General features: G+C 44.4%; 1 protein-coding gene across 2 annotated transcripts in view; it reads left to right on the forward strand.

Annotated features, from left to right (window-relative positions):
• The first annotated feature begins 204 nt into the window (after positions 1-204).
• RXRG (retinoid X receptor gamma) overlaps positions 205-25,584 on the forward strand; it is a 44,780-nt gene continuing 19,400 nt past the window's right edge. The window contains exons 1-2 of one of the 2 annotated variants that reach the window (XM_513962.7): positions 205-950; positions 16,822-17,069. In XM_513962.7, coding sequence (XP_513962.2) covers positions 902-950; positions 16,822-17,069 — 297 coding nt within the window. In that variant the 5' untranslated portion in view covers positions 205-901. Of the gene's footprint in view, positions 951-16,821; positions 17,070-20,796; positions 21,031-25,584 lie in introns of those variants that run through there. The other variant, XM_003949632.6, reaches the window with a different exon arrangement.

Consider the following 25,584-nt stretch of genomic DNA (forward strand, 5'->3'; position numbering starts at 1 on the left):
GGCAGGATAACAATGGTATATAAAATAAATGCAGAGAAAGACCTCCACATCAAGCCAACCCCTCCTCCCTACCTGTAAGTTTTCCACCTGAGTGAGCTCTGGCTCCAACTGCACTTGTCAAACTCCCATTGTTAGAGCACAGATAAATGCTTCCGGCCACCCAAGCAGGAGAGGCCCACCTCAACTTAAGGGCTACTCTATTTTAGTTTTCCGTAGCTGGAGATTGAGTATCACGCTTTTCTAATCTTGTGCTTCTGAAAGGGCCCTGTTCTCTCTTGAACCCTACCCCCTCCTCCTTTCACAGATCAAATACCATGTACATTGGACAGATAGAAGTTCGAATGAGAAAATGCATTTTAATAAAATCCCATTGATTTTTGTGGATGTAAGTCAAGGAACAGGCACCTAAAGAGTCTTCCATCCCCTGCCGTCTCCCGCCTCTCTCCTGACCTACACCGGGCGGTCATACATCGATTGGCTTCCTAGATAATAGATCGTGCCACCCGGTAGGGACCTCTGGGGACGCGCCGGGAGCTGGAAGAGTCGCACGCAGCAGCCCAACCCTGAGTTAATCAAACTAGCAACAGGATCTCAAGCAGCAGCGACGGCGGTGGCAAGAGTAGCGGTGACGGCGGCGGCGGCAGCATTATGCGTGATTACTGACAGGCACCAGCTGCTGCCGCCACAGCCGTCTCAAACGCACTATGTGGACTCTCCGATCTAGAGGCAGATTCCTGACTAATCCCAGAGGGCTGGCCCAGCCTGTGCTCCCCGGGCTGCTAGGAAGCAATGACCACTCTTGTTAGCCCAAGTTGAAGAAAGCCGGGCTGTGCCTGGGAGCCGAGAGAGGCGGTAATATTTAGAAGCTGCACAGGAGAGGAACATGAACTGACGAGTAAACATGTATGGAAATTATTCTCACTTCATGAAGTTTCCCGCAGGCTATGGAGGTAAGTATCTCCCTTGGGCTTCACTGCGTGGACCTGTATGAGAGACTGAGAAGAAATTGGGAAATACGAATGACTGGATTAGTATTGAATTAAAAGGAGAACATATATGTTTATATGCATATATAGTGTGTATATAGCGTTTCAGCGTGTGTGTGCACGCGTGCATGAGAGAGAGAGGAGAGGAGGAAAGAATGGTCTGTAGGTGAGGATACGTTTGCATATCAGAATGAGGATATGGGGATATTCTAAGGAGAGAGTAAACCAACATGCTTGAGAATGTGTCTGAGACAAAGATAGAATAAGAGCATTGTTATAACCCAGTGTGTTTGTGTGGGTGTGAAAAGTGGAAGAGTTAACGGGGAATTACAATGATGTTCCTATTAGCCAACTTGTAATGAGAAAAAAATGTGATTAAAAAGGTTTTGCCTATCTTGAGGGTTCCTGGGATACTTTGTAACAAGGGCATGATTGTTTTACTCAAAAGCAGATTTCCCTTTAATTGGATTTTTAAAAAGAAAACATAGTGCTTTAATTTGCTACTGTGTTTTCCTTCCCCTGTTTTCTTTCCTTTTGATTTGCTAATAGTCTCTTCTCTCCTCCCCTGCTGCTGCCCCCAATTCTACTGCAAGAGTTGCTGCAATCACTTCCACTCTGGGGGTAGAGATCTGGGGATGGGGGGTTGGGGCTCTTAGAGAATTGGCAAACTGAAGATTCAAGTCACCGTGCCAGGCAGGGCAGCCCAGTCACACTTCACAGAAGCTTCCGGAGACTAGGTCCTCAGGCTGCCTTAACGCCCAAGCACATCCGTCCCAAGGATCCCTTGATTTAGTGACAGAAACAGTACAGCCGCCCAGCTCTGAGTAAATGGAAGCAACAGCTGACCAACTGGCCTGTCGCTTGTCAGTTGGAGGCATGTAGCTTATGTTGTTGGGAGCCAAAGAAAGATTCTGGCAGGCAAGACAGCAGAAATTCTTATAAGGTTTTGAAAATTGAAAAGTCCCTGCTCTCCAGACTTCCTCCGTGGACCAATTCATCTGAAGGCTTGGGAGTAAAGCTTGCCTAACTTGGCTGGGCAGAACCCCCTGGGAGGCATGGTGAAACACTGCAAGGTAGAAGTGATCTCTGTCACCAGGAGGTGTTAGACCTGGGAGTTTGCACATTCATTCAGGGTAGTTTTTATGAGGCAGGCATGGTGTTGGGCACTGGGAATACAAATATGAATGAGACACAGTCTCTGCCCTTTGGGACTGGGGCAGGCTTGTTACACAGGCACATTATAATACTGCATGATGTGTGTAATAGCAAACGTAGGTTGCACTTGGACTTGGGGTGAGGGCCATGGAAATGTTCCCGAGGTGATGTTCAAGTTCTTTGGGCCAGTCTGATGACAGAGTGAGAGCGGTGGCCGATGCTGTGACCTGGGCATTTGATCTCTAGTCTATGGTTGGGCTGCAGATGTGAAAAGCCTCCTCAATTCCCACCTCAGTCCCATTCAGAGCTGAGAATTGCTTTTTCCTTTACATCTTAGTTCATTTGTAAGACGTGCATGCTCATTTTGAGCCAGATTCGTGGGCCCCGCAAGGTCTGTGAGACTGTGGCTTCATTAATGCCAAAGAGACCCTTGGAGACAGTTGGGGTGAATAAAAGGATTGAAGCTAGAAAGATTTAGGGAGAGAACTAAAGTAAGAGCCAGAGAAAGAAGATCTAGTTAAAATTCCATGGGGGCTGGAATCTTGGAATGTTAGCATCCTAAGGCTCTCATCTTATAGATGTGTAAACTGAGGCTCAAAGGAAGGCAGGGACTAGTCCAAATTTATATGGGGCTGAGCTGCAGAACACTTCCAGAAAAGCCCCTTACTCAAATTTATAATATTGTTGCTTTAATATAGTGAAAAGAGCACCAGGAGGAAGAGGAGGCAGGAAGAGGTAGTGTGCTGAGTTTGGTTCCCAATTTTTCACCTACTAGCTGTGTGACCTTAGGCAAGCTAGTGAACCTCTCTGAGCCTTAGCACCTTTCTCTCTAAAATGGGATTTATAATCTCATCCTAGAGTATTGTGGAAATTAAATGAGCTAGCATGTGAAAAACAGCTGCTATAGTGTTGTCCATATATTTGCTACCTAATACAATATTTTCTTCCCCTCTATTTTACTCAGAGACTAACATGCAAAATAGTTAAAAATCAGACATTATTGTAAAATAATAAATAAGGAATCTGGGAAAATAAAATTAAATCCACAAAGACCCTCATATTTTGCTGGCATAGATTTTCATAATTGTGGGGGCTCTGATATTTAGCGTAATTAGATTTCAGATAGAAGTAAACACAATGGTTCAGCTATGGAAGGAAATAGTTCAGTATAGTATAGGGAACTTGAGGGGAAAGGGTCATGTATGTTGTCTACATGTCTCCTGTAAAGCTACTTTTCTTTGTCATTCTTGAGGGAGGCGAAGAATTATTTTGTTTAGTTCTGTTGAGGTTTTCCATTTTGTTGGCATGTGCCAGTTAAGAGGAGGCCTAAATGCTGAGCCAAAGGACTCTGCCCCCCTCTGCAGGGAGGTCTGTTTGAGAACTTTCTGTGATGAGGGAGAGGGACAGAGGACTCACAAGCAGGCACAGGGGAAAGCAGGATTAGAGTGGACGTCACCTTTGGCCTCTAACCTCCCCTGCCACGGTGCAGCAAGTTGCACTGCACTTATTAAAATACTTGGTGAATAAACCCCTGCCCTGTTACATATTAGCACATGGAATTACAGAGGGCCCCATGATTTGTATAAGAATCTCCAGGGAAGCAAAGTCACCTTTTGGAAATAACACCTGAGATTTGTGTCTGGGACCATGCTTACCAGATGTCAGAGCATCATCTCATCAGTGAGGAACAGATTGCTCAAACTGGCCAAAGTGTGGTGGCTACCTGGTGGCTCCACAAAGGTGCCCAATCTCCCAGCTTTGGGACCTACCATGTGATGATGAGAGAAACCTTCTCTTCTCCTTCTCTGCCAAGTCCAGGGTTTGCCAGCTGCTCAGTAATAGGTTTGTTTTTCTGGGATGAGACAGTTGCTGCCTCTTAGAAGATGGCAAAACAAAGCCTGTAATCCCCCCCATCCAATTGTGCAGTAATCCTCAGGGTGAGAAGGAGATCAGGGAGAGAGAGGACTTCTCTCATTTCATTTAACAAACACACTGTAACACTAATGCTCGCTACTATTGTAAGCACTTTACCAGCCTCGGCTCATGTAATCCTCATAACAACCCTAGGAGTAGGTACTGTTACCATTGTTCTCGTACTCCTTTTAGAGACAAAGAAACAGAGGAATTGAGAGGTGAAATAACTTGCTTAAGGTCTTATAGCTAGAAAATGGCACAGCCAGGGATTTGAACCCAGGCAGACTAGCTCCCAGAGTTCACACTGCTGAGCTGCCTCTCACAGCTTCTGTGCGTGACACAGTTGCTCTGCAAAGCCAGGGGCAGCAGCACACCCCCAGGGAGCTCCCGGTGCTCCAATACAACCTCAGATATGCAGCCTCAGCACTGACTGGTTGTTGCAGACCCAGTGGACTGGCCATTGAGGAATAAGCCACGGGATAGGTTAAGAGCAACAGTGATCTCTGCAGAATTAATTGGTGGCTTCCCTTGGGTACATACTTATTTGCAAGAGTCCTGTCCAACTGACCCTGACCATTCATGTAGAATAGTTGCTTTCACTTGAAAATAGCCATAGAGAAGGGGTTGAGTTGGACCTGCTTGTATGTGTGCATGTGCACATGTGTGTATATTCTAGAACATATTTTTCCCCTCCACAGATATGTGGGTGGCTAATTGGAACCTATCATGGGCATAAGTGGTTAAGGTTTATGTGGAAAGGAGTAACTGTTTATGAGATTTAGGAAGGAACATATTTCGTATAAACTATTTTCTAAAACATTTACAATCTCACCAAGAGATAGAGAGCTGAATAGCAACTGGGGGAAGAAATTGTGCAAAGAGAATCTAAATGCCCCACCTCTTCCTTCCCCTCATTATGAAGCTTCTAGGTCTGCAGAGAACTTAGCCACCAGCATTGGATGGCGGGTGTGCCAGGGGCTCCCAGAGGAAGCTGGTGTTTTCTCCTCTTTTTAAAAGGAGAAGACACAGAGGCCCAGGGAATGAAGTTAATTTTCTAGAATGCATGGGCTTTGGTGGCTCTCATGAGATTGACTCAGCCCTGGCTCAGTGATCCTCAGAAAAAAGTGAAAATACAGGTTGAGTATCCCTAATCCAAGCATCTAAAATCTGAAATGCTTCAAAATCCAGAACTTTTTGAATGCCAAAATGATGCTCAAAGGAAATGCTCATTGGAGCATTTTGGATTTCAGATTTCTGGATTATAGATGCTCAATTGGTAAGTATAATGCAAATATTCCAAAATAAAAAAAAAATCCTAAATCCAAAACACTTCTGGTGCTAATAAGCATTTTGGATAAGAGATACTTAACCTGTATCAACTCGTTTCATAACTAAAACACCACTTTAAGGTCGGTAGTTTTATTACCCCCATTATACAGATGTAAAAACTGGGGGACAGAGAAATTAATAATTTGCCAAAGGGAACTTGGCTAATAAATGATAAAAGTGGCATTTGAATATGAGGAAAAGCAGCAGATCTGGATTTTAATCCCAGCTCTACCATGTACTATACTGTACTACTCTGTAAATTCTTACAGCAGTTACCCAGCACAGACCTTCCTGCCCCTTCCCAATTCAATACTTGGCCTCTCCCAGGATTTTGACCCTGGGCCTTTCTCACTAGAACACTCCACATCTTGACTCTATCTCTTCACAATTCAACCCCCAGTTTGGGTTCCCTTCCTCAGGGCTCCCAGCCCAGCCTAATCTTCTTCTCCCTCCTCTTTCCACATAACAGCCACTCAGACACCAGGGATTAGCTAATATGCATTTCTTATATTTGAATTATTATCAGCATATTCAAGGGGACTTTCCTATAAACATTTAGGCTGCACAATCACCCTGAGATGGAATGGGAAGGTATTTTATAACTGTTTTACTGGTGCAAAGCTTTACATTTTAACCGACGTAGAAAACAAGATGTTAGACATTAAATTTCCAGTGAATGGGGAGCAGAGAGAAGCTTTCTTCTGATGGGAAGGAAACCTTTTCTGCTACGGAAGCCCTTTCTGGCTTCCTCAGTGGGGAAAATCAAGGAATGCGTTGGAAAGTGGAGAGCATGTAGAAGAGGCCCTCCTTCTGCCCCCGGAGGCTCAGCCCTCTCAGCCTCTCAGTGGGAATGTGAGAATGAAAGCATGCATTAGCTGATGGGTTGACGCTGCTGCATGCTTCACGCAACCCCAGTTCGGACCAGCTGGCTAGCCTTTCGAAGCCGCACAGGGCAGTTCCACCTGGATTCATGTAGCCCCCAGAGAAGGGCTGATGAGCTGCTCAGGGTGGGAGCTGGGGTTGCTTCCAGTGCTTGAAGGAAGGGGGAGGGAGAGAGTGGCATCCTTGCCTGTCTCCCTCTCCTCCACCCCCCTCCTCCCCTCGCTCCCACTCCTCCCATCTTCCTCCACCCCCGCCCCCCTCCCCTAAAATCTGTAATGATGGAGGTAGTGAAAAGCAGGGAAAGATTGATAATCAGCCTCATTATTACCAGCATTATATATAATTATAGCAAAACCTCACTCATTTGGATCAATTGAGAGAAAAATCAGTCTAAATTCGTGACAAGTTGGCAGATTACTTTTAAATTACAATTTTATTACTTCTAAGTAACACATGTGAACAGTTTGTGTTTCAAGTACCACAAGCTAATGGTTACTCAGTGGGGATTTTAGAAAACCTGCTTTAAAAGATTCTTTTGTAATTAACACCCCGTTAATATGCTAATGTGCTCCTACTATGCTTTTTAAATTGCTTGAAAACATATGTATCTTAAATAGGCTCAACACTTCTACCATCTTATTTGCTTAACAAACCTTTTTTATTATTATTTTGTGAATGAACAAATACAAACTAGTTTATACCATGACCAGTTTAGTCACCACTCTGAATTAATTATGTTGTAAATTAGTAAGACCATGTTGGTTGTTTTTGTTTAGAAATCAGACTTTTAGAACTTGAAGAACCACCTCATTTTATAGAAGAGAAGTTGAGAGACTTGCCCAAGGCCATATAGGCAAAACCAGCAGATCTTCTGGCTCCTGGGTCCAAGTTTATTCCGTCTGCTAGATAATGCCTTACATTCCTAAAACTCTTTATAAATATGTGCTATTTATTTCCATACCAATCATTGGGTTATCCGTCAAAAAATATTTGGTGAGTGTCTATTCTGTGCCAAGCCCTGTGCTTAATCCCCATATAATGGGGATAATAAAACTACGGACCTTAAAGTGGTGTTGTAGTTATGAAATGAGTTGATGCAAGTTAAGTATCCCTTAACCAAAATGCTTAACACCAGAAGTGTTTTGGATTTGGGATTTTTTTTTTTATTTTGGAATATTTGCCTTATACTTACCAATTGAGCATCTATAATCCAGAAACCTGAAATCCAAAATGCTCCAATGAGCATTTCCTTTGAGCATCATATTGGCATTCAAAAAGTTCTGGATTTTGAAGCATTTCAGATTTTAGATGCTTGGATTAGGGATACTCAACCTGTATTTTCACTTTTTTTCTGAGGATCACTGAGCCAGGGCTGAGTCAATCTCAGCACAACAGATAGAGGGGCCCCTCCTGGAGGCCACCGTCTATTTCATTCAAACTTCAAACTGACAGTGTAGTCCGTAAGGCAGAAATTATTCCCATTAGACAGATTAGGAAACTGAGGTTTAGAGTGATAAAGTGGCCCTTTTGAGGGCTTGCTGCAAATTATTATAGATCTAGAATTTGAGTCTAGTCTAGCAGAATTTCTGTGAACATTTCTGCATATAATGAATGACATTTTGCTTGCACACCACCTTTCCCAGCCAGCACCAAATTATAGACCTTGCTAGTACAGATGGATATTATGCCATCTCTAACAAATGAGAGGCTCCAGGGGATCCTGCTAACGAGGACCGGCTGGCTGTCCCTTTAAGCCAATTCCGTATACTGGTACATCATGTACCAGTTAGTCCATGGAGGCAGATGTCAATGAGTGTTTGAAGCAGATGCCAATGAGGGTGCCCCCAGTTCTCCTCTCATTCCTAAAGTCCTTGAACATCAATTATGTGCACACCCAGCTCTTGAATCCATGACCTCTGTCCATTACTGTCTCTGGATTTCTTGTTCAGATAGGCTCTCTCTATCTGAACAGGGCAATCTCTACAGATTGTCTTCTAAAGATGGCAGTCTCTTAAAATACAGCGAACTATATTCCTAGTCCCATGTTACCATTGGGTAATATTCAGAACATTATCTGTTCTCAGGTTCTAAAACCCTGAATTCTTTGAATCCATTCACTTAAACTCAGCCCTAAGAAAAATGTGCAGAAATAATTAATCTCCAAATATTGTGAAGACATCAGAGCTTGTAACTGGTTTGTACATTCTGCCAGGGCAGGGAATGGGCTTCATGCTCTTGGTGTCTTACACAGCCCATATACAAGCAGATGCTTAGCCAGGCGTGCTGGCTGACTGACTGACTGGCATTCTTCTTGGTCTGGGGTGTTCTTCCCCTGCTCTCCAACCTCTGCTGTCCACATCGCTAGGGCTGTGAAAACAGATACTGTGAGCCCTGAACCCTCCAGGAGGCTGCTTCCCCATGACACTAGTGACCAGTAAAATGAAAAGGAGGAGCAAAGGAGATGTTGAGTCACAGAAATGAAACCCAGGCAACCAGCCTAGAAGAAACACTCCAAAATATTCATTAAGTGCTTTGTTTTCCGTTCCTCTGACATCTTGTAAATGCTTTTTGAATTAAAGATGATAACAGGCTTTTCCACTTTTCAAGTTTGGTTGTTAATTCTGAAATCCCACCAGGAGTTTGGGATTGATCTTTAACCTTGAAACTCTTGCTGTCCCCCACTTCTGTCCCCATCTGGTTACAGTAGCTGATAAAAGAGGCCAAGGAACTCCAGGTTGTTCCATTTGCATTTGAGGAAATGGAGGGGGTCAGGACTTCTCAAGGTCACTGCCTGGGGTGAGGGTCTCCTGAAAATGATAGGAGTTGGAAGTCCCAGGTCATGGCTCCCTTTCTGTCTGACCTCATGAGTGCCTGCCCTGGGATGATTTGTTAAAACGTAGTTTTCTGAAAATGGTGCTCCCTCCGAGGCAGAATCCATGTCTTATTTACTTTGTCAGCATCTCATAGTGTGCAGTCTGACACTTTAAGAACAGGCAAATCTCCTCTAAGAAAAAGGTACATACCAAATTCTAGCTAAATTTAGTGCCATAGTCTCCAGATTTTCTATAAAGGGAGCTAACTTTTATTATGTGTTTACAATTTTCCAGGCTTGATTTTATTTAACCCTCACACTGTGGAAGGTTAACCCTTACCCCATGTGGTTGGTGGCATTGAGCTATTTTACCAAAGGGTGGGAGGAGGACTCACTGTGGTTCAGCCCCCTCTACTCCCCTTCCTGCCATCCTAGGTGGCTCCAAGGGGACTCAGGGAAACTCAGTTTGAAGACCACAAACAGCCACAGGTCATGGGCAAGCCTTACCTCCTTACCCCAGTGTCCTTGCTTGTAACTGAGGGGTTGAACTCGATGATCTGCAGGCCCTTCTGTGTAGCTTTGACAGTCAATCCAGCTCTGTGACGGGGAAGCTGGAGGAAGAGCAGTGTGGAGCTAAGGTGTTGGGGATCACTGCTAACTGAAGAGAAATCAGAAATGGTAATGATAATAAAACTTCTCCAGAATGATCCCCTAGAGGTCTGCAAGCTTATTGGAATGCAGCCACATCTGTGTGCATTAGCTTACCCATTGACTGTGGCTGCTTTCACACTACAAAGGATATTGTGAGTAGTTGTCACAGAGATGGTACAGCCAGCAAGACTGAAATGCTTACTGTCTGACCCTGGAAAGAAAAAGTGTGCCAACCTCTACTCCAGAATGCAAAATTGGGTTTCACATATTAAAATAAATTGAGATCCACCTGGAAAAGTATTTTAATCCTTGTTTTATTAGCATCTTTGGGGGCCCAGTCCCCTGCCTCCCACTCCTAGTCATTTTGTTCATTTGGTGCAATTATGTGTGTTCAAAAGGAAAAGAATGCATTATGATCCATAAGTAAGTTGTGAAGAGCATAGGGTAAGAATTGAATATCTTAGTTATTCTTACATATAATCCACCCGTTTGGGGCTTATCTGGGCTTACCTTCCACTATCTCCCCTCCATCCTGGCAAGTGGCAAGCGCAGTGCAGGAGTTCAGCACAGCGGCCCCGGCACAAGACTGCTTGGATTTGGATCCTGGCCCTGCTCTTTACCAGCTAGCGGGTCTTGGGCAGTTTGCTCAATCTCCCTGTGGCTCCACTTTCCTGTCAGTAAAATGGGGATGAGGATACTAATAGTACCTTATTTCCAAGTGCCCTTGAGACTATTAAACAAGATGATGCATGCCATGCCCTTGGAAGGGTGCGTGGCACATAGAAGTTGCCTAATAAATGTTAGCCACTCCAAGCTGAGTATCCCTTATTGGAAATGCTTGTGAATCAAGATATTTCAGATTTTGAATCTTCTTTTGATTTTGTGATGTTTACATTATGTGCTTACTTGTTTTGCATTCCTAATCCAAAAATCCCAAATACTCCAATGAACATTTCTTTTGAGAGTCATGTCAGTGCTCAGAAAGTTTTGGATTTTGGAGCATTTTGGATTTGGGATTTCTAGATTAGAGATGCTCAACATGTATAAAGTGTTTAGAACCATGTCTGGCTTGTGGCAATTGCTCAGTAAATATTAGTTATTATTATTGTTACACAACAGAGGAGGTGACAGTCAGTTGTGGGTTGAAGTGCCTGTACCTGGCAATCTCCTGCCGACCTTGCTCAGCAGCATGTCTGTGTTAAGAGCGAAGCAGGGAAAGGATATACGAGTAAGTGTGCTGCAGACAAAGAAAAACAAGCCAGGTGTCTGAGAATCCTATCATTGTTGGGCCTTCACACCATATCCCTCCACTGGAGGAACAGAGACAGGCTTTGGTGTGCGACAGTTCCACTGTGGGAGAGATCAGAGTGGGATAGGGCCCCATGGTGCTCCCGTGACTTCATATGGAGACTCCTGACTCTGAAAAATGCCAAGTCTTTAGCTCTGTCCCTTTCCCCATGGGTGGGCATTAGCCGTTATCAATGATTCATTACAAGTTTCCATTCCAACCTGAAGAGGGTTGCTAATGGGAGAGCAAACTCTCTACCCTTCCTGGCACAGCAGCAAAGGGGTGGAAACACCAGGCCATTTGCTCCCTTGTCTGGCCAGTCAGAAAAACTGCATGCTTGACATTTTGCTTTTATTGGCTGAGGATGAGGTTGCTAAGCAACTTCCTTACCTTGGTAGGAATTCTGTAGTTCTAAGTACCCTGGCTTTTGTGTCCCCTTTCTCAGTAAGTCTCTCTCTCTCTCTGACACACACACACACACACACACACACACACACACACACACATGCAATTCATTGTTTAGAGATTGTGGTTCTGGTAAACATCAGGGACATTGCTTTCTTATGCAAATAATTTCTGTTGATAAACTTTATACCTACTTGTATACATTAATTAACAAAAAATTAATGGACCTCATAGTCTCAGGAGCTCTCAGCAGTCCTCTGAGTTAGGCCTATTTGTCTCAATTTATGAATGAGGAAACTGCAGTTTACAGAGGTCATGTTCCGTGCTCAAATTTACATAGCTGGAAAGTGGCAGAACCTCAACCTAGAACTCTGACTTCCGAGCTGTTGTCTCCTCCTCAGACCTGCATCCCTGAAGCCATAGTGCCATCAATGCACACAGGGACTTTTGGAGTCACTGTAGAGTTATGCACTGTACAGATTCCCTTCTCAGTTTTGGCTCCTGGTGACACTCTTAGCACCTTTAATTGGAATGCCAAATGGTTTGAAGGCCTAACGTGGTCCAGTTGATGGTGGGAGGTACCCCTCAGCATCTGGTCCAGACTCAGACCATTCCAGACCACCAACACCTGCACTTCTTTGTTTTCAATGCCAACAAGCCATGTCCTACCCAATGCTCATGAAACATTAGTGCTGGAAGTGATCTTTCAGGTCACTGAGTGCCAGCTCCTTACTGGGGGAAATGAGACCCAGGAGTATGCAATGCTATTCTTGGGTATGTTACCAGGAGAGAAGAAAACCTTTTGAGGAACTCCACTAGCGCTTTTTCATTAGATAAGTTATTTTGCAAATAAAATCATTGCCTGAGCAAAGAGAATGAACTCTGCAGAATAGACTTGGTGCATTTTCCAGGCATCTGGCATAGGTGCCTGGAAGATCAAGAGGGCACAGGGGAAGGCAGGGAGCAAGGTTGATGAGATGGTGGGGCCAGGGGTCATGCCACAGAGTGAATTGGGCTGAGAGACTGGATCAGGCCATTTGTGCTGCTGGTATCTTGTGCTACAAAATACCTCAGACTAGGTAATTTATAAATAATAGGAATTTATTGCTCACAGTTCTGGAGACTTGGAAGTTCAGGATCAAGGCACGAGCGGGTTCGTGTCTGGTGAGGTCCACTATCTGCTTCCAAAGATGGTGCCTCACATGATGGAAGGGATGGAAAAATGGACAAATTGTGCATCCTCTGATGCAGAAGGGATGAAAGGGATGGAAAAATGGACAAATTGTGCATCCTCTGATGCAGAAGGGATGAAAGGGCCAAGTAGTTCACTGAAGTCCTCTCTTATAAGTGCATTAATCCCATTTATGAGGGTGGTGCCCTCATGGCCTACTCACTTCCAAAAGGCCCCACCTGTTACTACTCTCTTATGGTTTAAATTCCAACACAAATTTTGGAGGGACACACGCATTCAAATCATTGCAAGGACCAAAAGGGAGCATTAGGGAAAACCTTGACTTCAGATTTGGACTAGACTTATCCTAGGCTGAGGGCTAGACAGAATCTCTCCTGGATAAATTTGCAAGAAACACCACTCATCCTTCAAACAGGAGCCTGCCTACTTTCAGCTGGTGCTGAAGGGAAACCTGTCAGCTTTCTGCCTAGTTCATAGCTTAATCAGAAGGCTATGGGGAAGGAAAAGAAATAAGATATAATCAGGTATCTGGAAAACTTGTGGTGGCTTTTGGTATTGGCTGCGGTTTCCATGGGGCTGTGGAAAAACAAACAAAAAAAAAGGAGTGAGAGAGGCTGACAAAAACATCACAGACAGGTATGCATTAGTGTCTATTTGGGAGAATAGATTAATTTTCCACTGAGAAACACTTTTGTCATAAAAGTTATTGTTTTCTAACTTGTCTAAAAGCAAAGCTATTTATTTCTAAGAACTACTGGGACATTGTGAGAGGCAAAGAACTAAAATGCATTTGTCTAAGATGTATTTGTCTTTTAAAATTCTATTTTATTTTTTAAAATGTAGTTATAAAATAGCCCACCTCTTCTGGGTCATTGACTCAACAGAAATAAATCATATTTTAAAGGCCATTGAGAACCAAACTTTAACTCATTATTTCACTGTATCTCAACAATGTACCATTCTCACCACTGCTCTAAGTAGTCAAGTTAACTTACTTCTTATTAATAATGATAACAACAACAAAAATGTACTTTAATTTTCAAATCACTTTCACATCATTATCTCATTTTATTTTTGAAACAACTCATGAGTTCTTCAAAGTCCATATTTGTATATTTTTATGCAGGTTGATGTTTCTTAAACATCATTCCTTTGCATACTATTTTCATGATATTTTATATATCCTCTGTACTTAGACTTTTTCTTAAATCAATTTACTGTTTTAAGAAAGCTTAAATAGCTATCTTTAGGAAGATAATTTTATAACAAAAAATGAGAGCTCAGTCCCTCCCTATAAACAAAAGGAAACAGAAAACATATATAAAACTATTAATTTTTTTTTAAGTTTGCTGACATACCACTTAAAATGCCCTTTGTCACTGGTGGCAGAGGGACCACACCCTGGAATTCTTGGGTTGATGAGTGTGAAGCAAACTCTTGCTCTTGCCTGTGCCCTCAGTCTAGGCCTGAGGTCAGGCTTTGGTTCTTGACCCTGGGGATGAAGAAATAGAAGGCGCAGTCTCTCTGAGATCTGTTTAAAGCAGAATAAAAAGGAAAGTTGCAGGGTGGTCTGGTCTGTTTTTGGCAAGCCTAAGCAAGAAGGAAAAGTCAATTTCCTTCAGATAGCTTGGTCATGGGGGAAGGACAGCTGTCTTCCCAGTGGAGTTTATGGCTCCTCACCCATTGAATCAGGGCTGGCGCCTAACTCACCTGTCACACTTTATCTTAGTAACAGACTCAAGGTATACATTGGCCTCGTTAAATGTCACAGCCCCCAGGGCCTCAGAAGAGTCTAAAACTGCTCTTTCCAATGAGTGGCCACCTGAAGAGTCTTGGTTTTCTTGGCTTTCAGTTCTTGAGCGCTGCCCTCTTTTCTCTCCTTCAGATGAACTTTCAGCTTGAGATCACTTCATAATTGAGTCATCTTGTACTCTTGGTGCAGATGGCTCTCCAATCATCTTTGCTGTCCTTGACAACAAACACAGAGGAGAGCGTGGGTTTCAGATTGGCAATTTGAATCAAGGCTTTGCCACTAACTACCTGGGCAGTGCCAGGTAATCTGATAGAGATGGAGAAACAAAACTGGACATGGTTTTTTCCTTTTTGTTTAGTGGGAAAGACAGGGAATAAACAAATATAGTGATACAGTATAACAAATGCTAAGATACAAGTAGGAACAGACAGTTTTAGGAAATAAAAAAGGGCAGGAAACCAGACCAGGAACACCAGGAAAAGCTTCGTGGAGGAGGTGGCACTTGAGTTAGACCTTGAAGGTTGAATAAGAGCTTCTAGACAATGGAGGCAGAGGTAAGTCATCCTGGAACTGGAAATGGTATGGGGTTAGATGGAGCCTAAGTTTTCTCATCTGCAAAAGGCTGAAATGATTTTCATAGGCTTATTGTCAGGATAAAGAGTTATGGAAACTGCCTGATGCTATTGAGAACACATAATAAATGTTTGAGTTATTAATTTTAACCACTTTGCCATGCCCCTGCGGGCCCACAGCATGTGTTTTCTCCTTGATTGTGGTACTTAGGACATGGGGTATTGGGACTTATCTGTTTATGAGGCAATTGTCCCTGATAGACCAAAGCTCCATACGTAGAATGACAAGAGGGTCACAGCTTCCTTGGAGTGACTTCCTTCCACAAGTAGCCCTCAACTAAGCTAGCAGAAGCTCCAAGAGAAACTGCAGGTTGACATTTTTTCCAGTGGGGTATTTACGTTTAAGAATAGTTACACAGTTATATTTCTGACACTTCCTGCTCTCTACCAGAACTTGAAAGAAGCCAGTTTCTCCTAGCATCCTACTCCTGACATTACACTTAGCACCCACTGATGTTGCCCAAAGGCTTAGGACAGTGCCTTGCATGTAGTAGGCACTCAAGAAATATTTGTTGGATGAATAATGAGCCACATAAAGTCAGGCATATGACTTCCTCCACTTCTTATCCCATCTGCTTGGCAAGGTGTCTGACCCACAGTAGGCATCTGAGAATGGGGTAGCTTCTCCAGCAGACTGTGCTTACTGAGCACTTAATCCTCTCCCTTTCTATCCATGTGGACAGCTTGGGTGCCATGGATGTGCTGCGTGCAGCTACTGTGCACATGGCTTCTTCGCATCTGTTCTTGCATGCTAGCTGCACAGGGATCTAGTGATGGGATCCACGGTGGGGTGCCCTGTGGTGTTTTCTAGTCTCTGCTTTGCTGCTACAGATCCTAAAGCTTATAGCTCCTCTCTTCTGGAGAGAATGTTCCATGCGGGGCTCCCAAGATGACAGGAGGGCACTCTCCTGTTTCATCTCGAGTTTGCTACTGACTACAGGGGAATGTGGGTTCAATTTATTGGAAGAAAGTGATACTGATGACCTCCTCACCCAGACCCTGTTCCACAGACACTTTTGGCTGCAGCATTCTATTCTTGGAGGCAGAAATGGTCTCGGCAGTCTGGTCTGCACTTGCCTTCCTGTGCTTCCTGGGCCTCTGTGGCCATAAAGCCATGCCTAGCCATTCCAAGTCTTCTCCCCTGAGTGCTAATTAACCCTGTACTATAGAGAGGGACAGGACAAGAACATCATGTACATAAAGCTTCAATAGATATAGGAAACTAGGGGTATGACAACAGCCACTGCCTTCCCCATCATTATTATGGAATGTGACTCCTGACGTCAGCGACTGTGTGCTCTTCTGCTCTGAATCCCCAGCACCTGGCACCCTAATAAATGTTTGTTGCATATAAATGAATGAATCTCAGCCCTGCCCTGATTATCAGAGCAATATGAGTTCTAGTCAGGGAATTATGGAGCAGCCTGGGAACCTACTCACTCTCCCCATCGAGGTTTGGTATAGACTCACCTTCCCTGGCTGGCTGGCCCAGGCCACAGTCACTCAGGCTGGGGTCTTCTGGACTGTGCCCCTTGTTGCACTGGCTGTGGATCCAGCATAGTCCAGAGTGGATTCCAAGCTGGGCCCCAGAGAACATCCATGCTTATTTCTGTCCTAGAGCAGGCCCTCTCCCCTCTGTGTCCCTCGCTTGTCTTTATACCACCAGGGTAGTGTAGGTGAGAGCACCTAGGGCTTACAGGTGTGTAGGTGTGGCTAAAAGAGGGGCAGGATACAGGAAAGAAAGGTGGGGCTGGGCCTCTGTCCCCCAGGGTCCCTTTCCATGTTCCCCAACCTCCCACCATCTATATTCTTCTTCTTACAGGCTCCCCTGGCCACACTGGCTCTACATCCATGAGCCCATCAGCAGCCTTGTCCACAGGGAAGCCAATGGACAGCCACCCCAGCTACACGGATACCCCAGTGAGTGCCCCACGGACTCTGAGTGCAGTGGGGACCCCCCTCAATGCCCTGGGCTCTCCATATCGAGTCATCACCTCTGCCATGGGCCCACCCTCAGGAGCACTTGCAGCGCCTCCAGGAATCAACTTGGTTGCCCCACCCAGCTCTCAGGTAAGTGTTCTTCCTCTCCAAGGCCTTTCCAGCCATCTTACATGGTTTCACCCAGGCTGCCCCTGGAGCAGAACCAGCACTCAGCAGGTCCATAATGCGTGCTCGCCAAAGGGTTTGAATGGTCTCTGCAGACGACCCTCAGGCAGGGCCTTCACTGCATGTGTCCTCAGGCTGAGCAGTCCTGAAGAACTGACAACTCCTCATGGTCCAGGAGACTGTGACCAAAAGGGGGCCTTCCTTGTAGTTTTAGCAGTTCAGCCCTGGCTGTGATTTCAACATCTCTCAGCAGAATGGACCCCTTTTATTCTTCTCAATTCAATCATGAGCATTTATTGAGTCACTGAAGTGCCACGTGCTCTTGTTAAAGGCAATGCAGAAATGATCAGGAAATGGCCATTGCTTTCCAGGAGCTTACAAATGAGAGGAGAAATAGGCAGGTATGTCAATGGATAAGTTGAGAACAAGGCAGACTGCATTACATGCTATGCTGTCTCTGAGACTATGGGAGGTTGGGAAGGAAACTTTACCTTAATTTTGAGTGCCTTCTGCTATGATGGAGGAGAAGAAGTATATGCATGGTGCATGCTAGATTGCTACTCTGCAGAGCCTATAGGATGGCCAGATAACTTTACTTCCTTCTAGCAATGCCACACTAAGTTCATCATCCTTCCCATCTTGTAGTGGTTGGCTATTGCTGCAATAATGCTGCATAACAAAAATCCCCAAACACTTATCTTCTCACTCATATGTCTACCTTAGGCTAGGACAGATGGCTCTGCTTCAGATGGTGGGTGAGTGGGCTCAGCTGCAGGCTCCTCATGTTTCAGTAGGAGTGGCAGCTACTTGGGGCATGCTTTTCTCGTGGTGTATCACAGAAATGCAAAAGTCCAAACCCAATCCAGAAAGTACAGTGAAGCCTCTGCTCAAATCATGCCCACTGATATTCCATCAGCCTAAGAAAACCATGACTGATTCAGGCCGGGCGCGGTGGCTCATGCCTATAATCCTAGCACTTTGGGAGGCCGAAGTGGGTGGATCATGAGATCAGGAGATGGAGACCATCCTGGCTAATACAGTGAAACCCCGTCTCTACTAAAAATACAAAAAATTAGCCCGGTGTGGTGGCAGGTGCCTGTAATCCCAGCTATCGGGAGGCTGAGGCAGGAGAATTGCTTGAGCCTGGGAGGCGGAGGTTTCAGTGAGCTGAGATAGTGCCACCATGCCACTGCACTCCAGCTTGGGCAACAGAGCGAGACTCCGTCTCAAACAAAACAAAACAAAACAAAACAAAACAAAACAAAACAAAACATATGACAGATTCCAACATTGATGGGGCAAGGAAGAAGGCTGTGTCTATATTAGTGGGAAGTACTGCAGAGAAACAATGCAAAGAATATGAAGAACTAAAAGGAGTGAAGTATTAGGAACAATAATCCCATCTGCCATAGCTTCTTCTCTCCCTGTATAACAGCCAGAGTCCCTGCTGCCCCAACTACCAGCACACCTAGAGGCAGAACTGGCAGGGCCTTTATGTGTCAACTTGACTGGGCCATAGGATGCCCTCGTATTCGGTTAAACATTGTTCTGGGTGTTTCTGAGAGGGTGTTTTTTGGATGAGATGAACATTTAAATAGGTAGACTGAGTAAAGGAGTTTGCCCTCCCTAATGTGAGTGGGCATCATCCAATTAGTTGAAGATCTGAATAGAACAAAAAAGCTCACCCTCCTCTGAGTAAGAGAACTTTCCTGTCTGATGACCTTTGAACTGTGACGTCATTTTTTTTCCTGTCTCTGAACTTGAACTGAAGCATTTGCTCTTCCTGGGTCTCAAGCCTGCTGGCCTTTGGAGTATGTCATGAGCTTTTTTGGGTCTCCAGCTCACTGACTCACCCTGTGGATCTTGGGACTTATCAGCCTCCAAAATCATGTGAGACAATTGCTTATAATAAAATTTAAAATATATATACACATACACACCTCCTATAGATTCTGTTTCTCTGGAGATCACTGACTAACAAAGTCCCAAAGCCTCCTTTGAATACAGTTTTAGAGAGGAGGAAGGGCTTCTTTTATGTCAGCATTTTCTGCTACTCCAGAGAGAACTTCAGTGACCATGCCTAGAGTCTCCTCTGAGACACCTCATATTCTAGGGGTCTGAAAACAAATTCATGTGGAGTTATAGCATAGAGCCAGTAAGGACTTCAAAAATGTATTGCTCCATAGATTAGATAATTTGGAGACGGCCTTAGAGATCAGCTAGTGTAGGGATTCCAGGAGCTGGGGCCAGTCAGGTAACACAGGTGAGTGAAGGAAGGGGTGTGTAAGTCAATGGGGCAGGTGTGGACTGTGGAGAGCTGCCCTGCTCCCTCAAAGCTGTTCAAATTCAAAGACTTTTAAAGCATTCCTCAGGCCAAATAAACTACTTTACTGGGTATAATTTGGCCAGTAATCTTCACCCCAGTTTCTAATCTTATGGTTCTCACCTGTAGGACCTTTTTCAGAGTACACATTTCTCTCTCATCCCATATTTTGACCCTTGTGCAGGTAGCAAAAGCCCCACAGGGGATCCTAACTGCCCCACTCTTGCTCAAATGAGGATCACTCATTCTGTCCAAACCCTTTATGCCACAAATGAAGTACCAAGACTTGGGGAGCCCAAGTGACTTGTGCAGCCTCACACAGCCAGTCAAAAACAGAGCCACAATGAAAACCTGTCCCCTGGCTTGCAGCCCTGTGTTCACAACCCTGCATTTGCCTAATGCTGTGATGTATGCTGACTTGCACAGTGACCCCAAGATCTTCCTGTTGGCAGCCAAGGATTAAAAGATGGATAATCAGTGCTCCCGGGTAATCTTGTGGGAGAGGTGGCCACATTATGCAGATCCATTGCACTTCAGTGCTGTCTGTGTGCTGTCATAGACGCAGGAGCAGACCTGAAGGGAGCAAAGAGAGGGAATTATAAACTGCTCAATATATATTCCTTGACCCCAGTGCTCAGAGGAGTGGGGATGGGGCAGCAGCGGGGGTGTACATGTATTTATGCCACCCCCACCCACTATAATCAGCAGGGCCATTGATACCCTATGCTTCATAATGTATACGGTTTGTTTATTTCCTTTCTTTCCTGTGAACAGAGTCCAGGAAGGTGAGTAAAATCTGGTAGTTACAGACAGAAAGTACATTGTAGTTTTGGAATGAAAGTACAGTTTTGCAAAGGGCATTGACATTCATCCCAATAACTATTTATGTGGACCTACTATGCATCAGGTACTAATTGATACTGTCCTAGGTTTTAGGGATAAGCACGGAATAAGGTGGCCAAGGTCTTTACTCTCATGGCAATCACACAATAGCAGGCAGGACAGGCAAAAACCTAAGGAATAAACAAGATAGTTTCAAATAAAAATCGTAATATCTGAAAAGAAATAAAATAGGGTGAGGTGGTAGACAGATCCTGTGGGTAGGAATTGGGCAAGGCACCATCCCTCTGAGGCTGCTTTTAGCAACCACACTCAAGTCTGATTGAGCCAAACATGGCCAGTCAATTCATCTTCAGAGCTGTGTGAGTAGCAGGGCTGCTATTCCTGGACCATATGTCTGTACAGAGGGATTGGGGTTGAAAGGTCAGATGGAAGCTTTGGTCCTGGCCAACTGGGCTGTGTGCAGAGGCCAAGGCCAAGTTTGGCTTTGGGGAGCTATATTAAGCTTGCCAAGTGCTGGGGAAGCTCAGCAGCCTGAGACCCTGAGCAGTGTTCTGGGCTTGGGCTCCGGAACCACACTGCAGCAATGCTTTGCTCGGTTAACGAGATGACACTGGACAAAAGGCCTTGGTGTTAGCTACAGTGAGCTGGACTCTGGATCGTCTGGGCAGATTATTCCTATGCATCCTGCCTTCCTCGCCCAGGACTGGTCTGAGAGGGATTCATGATGGAAGCATGTTCATTCTGTGACCTGGGTCTCGCGTAAGTACAATTTGGGGGTGAAGGGAGGAGGAAGTGTCTAGGGGTGGGAGCAGCAGGCAGGGCCAGTCTCCTCTGTGCTCTGTCATTTCATTGTTTGAGCTTCTCTTTTTGCAGTTGTTGGATTTTTGATCTTGAGGAGTGAAGAGATCGGAACTGGTACGATGAAGGCAGGAATTGTGTAATCTTTTGCAAACCACTTTAACTTGTTTCTGTTTCAGTTTCCTTTTCTTTATCGTGGGGTTACAAATACTTGCCCTGATTACCCTACAGGGATTTTTTTAGGCATGTCAAAGAAGATGTGGATTTAAAAATCACTTCTCTAGACATGCAATGCTCTATAGCAGTAACTTGGTATTATTAGGATTATTCCCAGGTGATAGTATTATACACTTAGGTAATTCAGGTGTACTGTTTCTGAGAGGTTCTAGAGAAGTTCATTTCAACAAGCATTTATTGAACCAGGCCCAGTACTGGGCACTGGAGATACCAAAAATGTGTATGAGATTTAATCCCTGCCCTGGGGAGCATCTAAGTGGAGTGATGCAATTTCTAAAGACATCAATATATCATTGGGAAGATATTTATGTACTTTGTAGATAATGTGATATAGGAAACATTTTTCTGAGTGTGTTTGTGTGTGTATGTTTGATATTGCATCTTTGTCAGCATGATGTCTGCTGGCTGGACTCCGGAATGGGCCTCACAGATCTTTGCAATACTCCTGTCTTTTTATCCCCTCCTGAACTCTGCAGCCTGACCTGGGTTCTATCATTGCTAATTTCTGCTTAGATATTTATTGATAACTGAATTATTATCCTCTTAAGTCTGTTTGCATTTTTATAGAAAATAAATAAAAATTGCAAATGTTAGAGCTGGAATAGACCTTAAAGTTCATCTCGTCTGATGATTTTAAAAAATTAAGTCATCAAGTCTTTTCTTCAGATGAAAGCATAGTTGGAAGCCTGATATACACATAAGATAAAAGCAGATCTGGTTGAGCCAGGGACAAAAGACTTGAAGCCTCAACCTCCCTCCCCACCCTCCCCAGCAACACACACACTCACCTAAAAATGGGGAAATAGAGTCTTTGCTAAGTGAAGTGACCTGATTAGGAAGTCGCAGGTTTAGACCAAACCCATGTTGGAGGTCCAGGCTTATTACTCCTCATGATGAAGGCCTTAGCTAGATTAAGGCTGTGCCACTATAAGAGTTCTGCTCCCTGGAATGGGAGTGCCTGCCTGCAGCCTAACCTTTGGTGGAAGGATTTGGGCTGAACACAGTTCAGAAATACAGGACTCAATGTTCAAGGATGGCTCCAGAAGCATGCAGAATGAATTGGTCCCTGGCTGAGTCTGCAAAAGGGAAGACGATCCAGCAGACAAGTATGTTTCTTTCCTGTTCTCAGGGAGCAGCTGGCTTGCGTGCAGCAGCAGATAGGAGTTGCCTGGTGAATCCCGGCTCTAAAGTGCTTATTTCAGTAGACTGTTTCTAATGGAACAAGACAGCCGGGATTGGGGGACTTGGGGACCAGGCAGCTAATGGGTTTATGCTCTGATGGCTGCCTTTGATCTCATCTGCCATTGCTCTGAGCCCAAAACAAACCCCAAGCCAGCCAGAGAGATGGACAGAGAAAACATCAACCAACCTGTCTCACTGCCCCTCCTGCCACTATCCACTCATGAAGAGGAGGAGTGTTGGAGAGGGGCTGGTGGCTCAGACTGGGGAGAAAGTGCCCCAAAGCAAGTCTGCTCCTGCAGGGGCTCCTGGCCAAGGAGGTGAGGAAGGAAGCTGCTAGGGCAGTTGAGGATTGAGGATCACCTCTCACCCAAGGCAGACAATGTGGTGAATGGGGAATGATGATCTGAGATCCAGGATCTTGGGGTTCTGGCTCCAAGCAGTCAAACCTGGTAAGGTACCTAACCTGGTATCTGGGCAGGTGCAATACCTTGGATGTCTCCTCTAATCTTTCCTCATGCTGTACCTCATTCACTGTATTACTGAAATGGTTTCAGGTAATTATTTCTCTGCTCCAAGCCTTTAGTGGCTGCTTATTGCTTCCCAAACTAAATCAATTCTCCTAGCAAGGCAATTCAGCTTCTAGGCTTTGTCATAGCGCACTTCTCAGCATTATCTCCCATCCATCCACTGGACATGTTTGCTCCACAAACACTTGGGCTTCCCTCTAGGCCTCTGCTCTCAAAGCCTTCTGCCCATCACTAGCCCATCCAAATCCTACCCATTTTTGAAGGCTGTCACGTCCCAGCTCAAATGCCACTTCCTTCATGAAGCCTTCCCTGATCTCAATAGCATGTGATCTTTCCTTCCTGAATGATCCAAACTGACTTTTAATCACATTAATGGCCAATTCCTTGAGGCAGTGCCTGCATCTCCCTCCGTTTTGGATCTCCATATTGTTCCTGAATAAACAAATGAATAAACCCACTTTAAGGCTCAATGTCCTTATCTGTAAATAGGAGACCTCTTAGGGTTGTTGAGAGGATTAACATAATTAATTAGCACTGAGCAAGCTTTCCATAGATGGTAGCAATGGCAATCATTACTATCCGTGGTTGCTGCTGGCTGGTGGCAGTGGAGCTGGTCCTGCTGGAGTTGAGGGTCGGAGGAGAAGGAAGGGTGGGGACCCCTTGAACCTCAGGTGGTGGTGGTTTCTTCCTTATTCCCATGATTTTTCTTGTCCCTCTGAGGACTTGGGGACAGAGCCGTGGTCAGCTAGAGGGCTCTCTCTGTGGGGTCATCTGACCTAAAGTTCTTCCATTTCATGAGTTGGATCCAAGTGCTAATCTCTGTTTCTTTGAGGCACTTGAGGAAAGTTATTGCCTAGAAGTCATGCTATGGCAGTGGTTCTTAACCCTGGATGCACATTAATGTCATCTGGTGAAATTAAGAAATGCCAGAGCCAGCCAGGCACAGTGGCTCTCCCCTGTAATCCCAGAACTTTGGGAGGCCAAGACGGGCAGAATGCCTGAGGTCAGGAGTTCGAGACCAGTCTGACCAACATGGTGAAATCCTGTCTCTACCAAAAATACAAAAAAGTTAGCTAAGTGTCGTGGCATGCTCCTGTAATCCCAGCTACTTGGGAGGCTGAGGCAGGGGAATTGCTTGAACCAGGGAGGTGAAGTGTGCAATGAACCGAGATGGCACCACTGCACTCCAGCCTGGGCAACACAGCAAGAGTCTGTCTCAAAAAAAGGAAAAAAAAAAAAAAAAAAAGAAATGCCAGAGCCAAGGCCCTACCTCAGACTCATGGAATCATAATTTCAAGACATGGATGAGGTCCATGTTTTTTTTCAAAGCCCCCAGGGTTGAGAACCAGTGTACTACATGAAAACAAAGCAAAATACTGGTTACAAGTTCCACATGTCTTCTCATAGCCTTGTATAAAAAAAGGGGTGGTGCTGGAAGAGGGAATTTTTCTATCACATATGTGTTGTCATTTATTATGCAAATTAATTTTTAAAAATTAACAGTGATGTTGATTTCAAAACAAAGCACCAAAGGCTGTGTCTTTTCTTTTTTGTATCCCTCATAGTGTTTAACTGAGAGCCTCTGTTTGCCTCCTGCGCTCAATAAATATTTGCTTAGTGAATTGAAAAAGCTCGTGAATTTAGAAGGAACCTAGCTTAGGCTCTATTGTAGTTTCTGTTTATTGAACCTTTCTTCTGTCCCAAAGGCCTTGAATAGAGAGGAAAATCATACCTTTGATTCAGTTTGAGTATTATTGTCACTTTGGTTAGGCAATATGATTCAAAATTCAGACAAACCATGGGAAGTCAGTGGTTCCTAACCACTAAACCTTTACCTCTATTGGACACTTAGTAACATGCATATCCTGCACCACCATCGTTTGAACTTGCTTGTAAGTGTTCTTATTTTTTTTGTGCATGTTCTGACTCCTTGATGACATTGTACATTTTTGAGGAATGAGAGATATACCTTCTGGGTTTCTATTGCTGATTGGATGAGTGGCTCAAATGTATTCAATTTGCTTTCTTTGGTGAACACAAGATACTTAGCCTCAGTTTCTGAGGAATCTTACCAAGAGCACTGGGAGATACAGGGATGGTGATGGGGAGCTGATATTAACTTACAATAAGGGATGTATTCGAGTTAGCATCTTCAGTGTGCTTGCAGAGATGACCATTACACATGTCCTTTCTCATTTTACCGTGAACTCCTTCTGGGTGTGTATTTTTCTTTGCCTTTGTACCCCAGAGCCTGGCACAGTGTCTGGCATTCTGAGTGCCCAGGGAATATCTGTTGATTGACTAATGAATGAATTTGCATTTTTTTGCTTGGCTCTCTTAGAGCGTAAGTCTTTAGCCTGAGGGTCGTAGTTCCTCTTGCAGCACGGCTGAATAGGCAGTCAATAGTTGATAAAAATTTTAAAATACACAGTTGACATTGTCCTGGGTGTGTAATTTGGCATGGATTTCTAGCTTAAATAAAACATATGAGTAAAATGAATAAAAGCAAATAGACTCTAATGGAGATGTGTTGTGATTTTTGGTTTAAGTTTTGGCTTCTAGAAATAAT

Source organism: Pan troglodytes, chromosome 1, assembly GCF_028858775.2.
Source record: "Pan troglodytes isolate AG18354 chromosome 1, NHGRI_mPanTro3-v2.0_pri, whole genome shotgun sequence".
In the NCBI taxonomy this organism is placed as follows: domain Eukaryota; kingdom Metazoa; phylum Chordata; class Mammalia; order Primates; family Hominidae; genus Pan; species Pan troglodytes.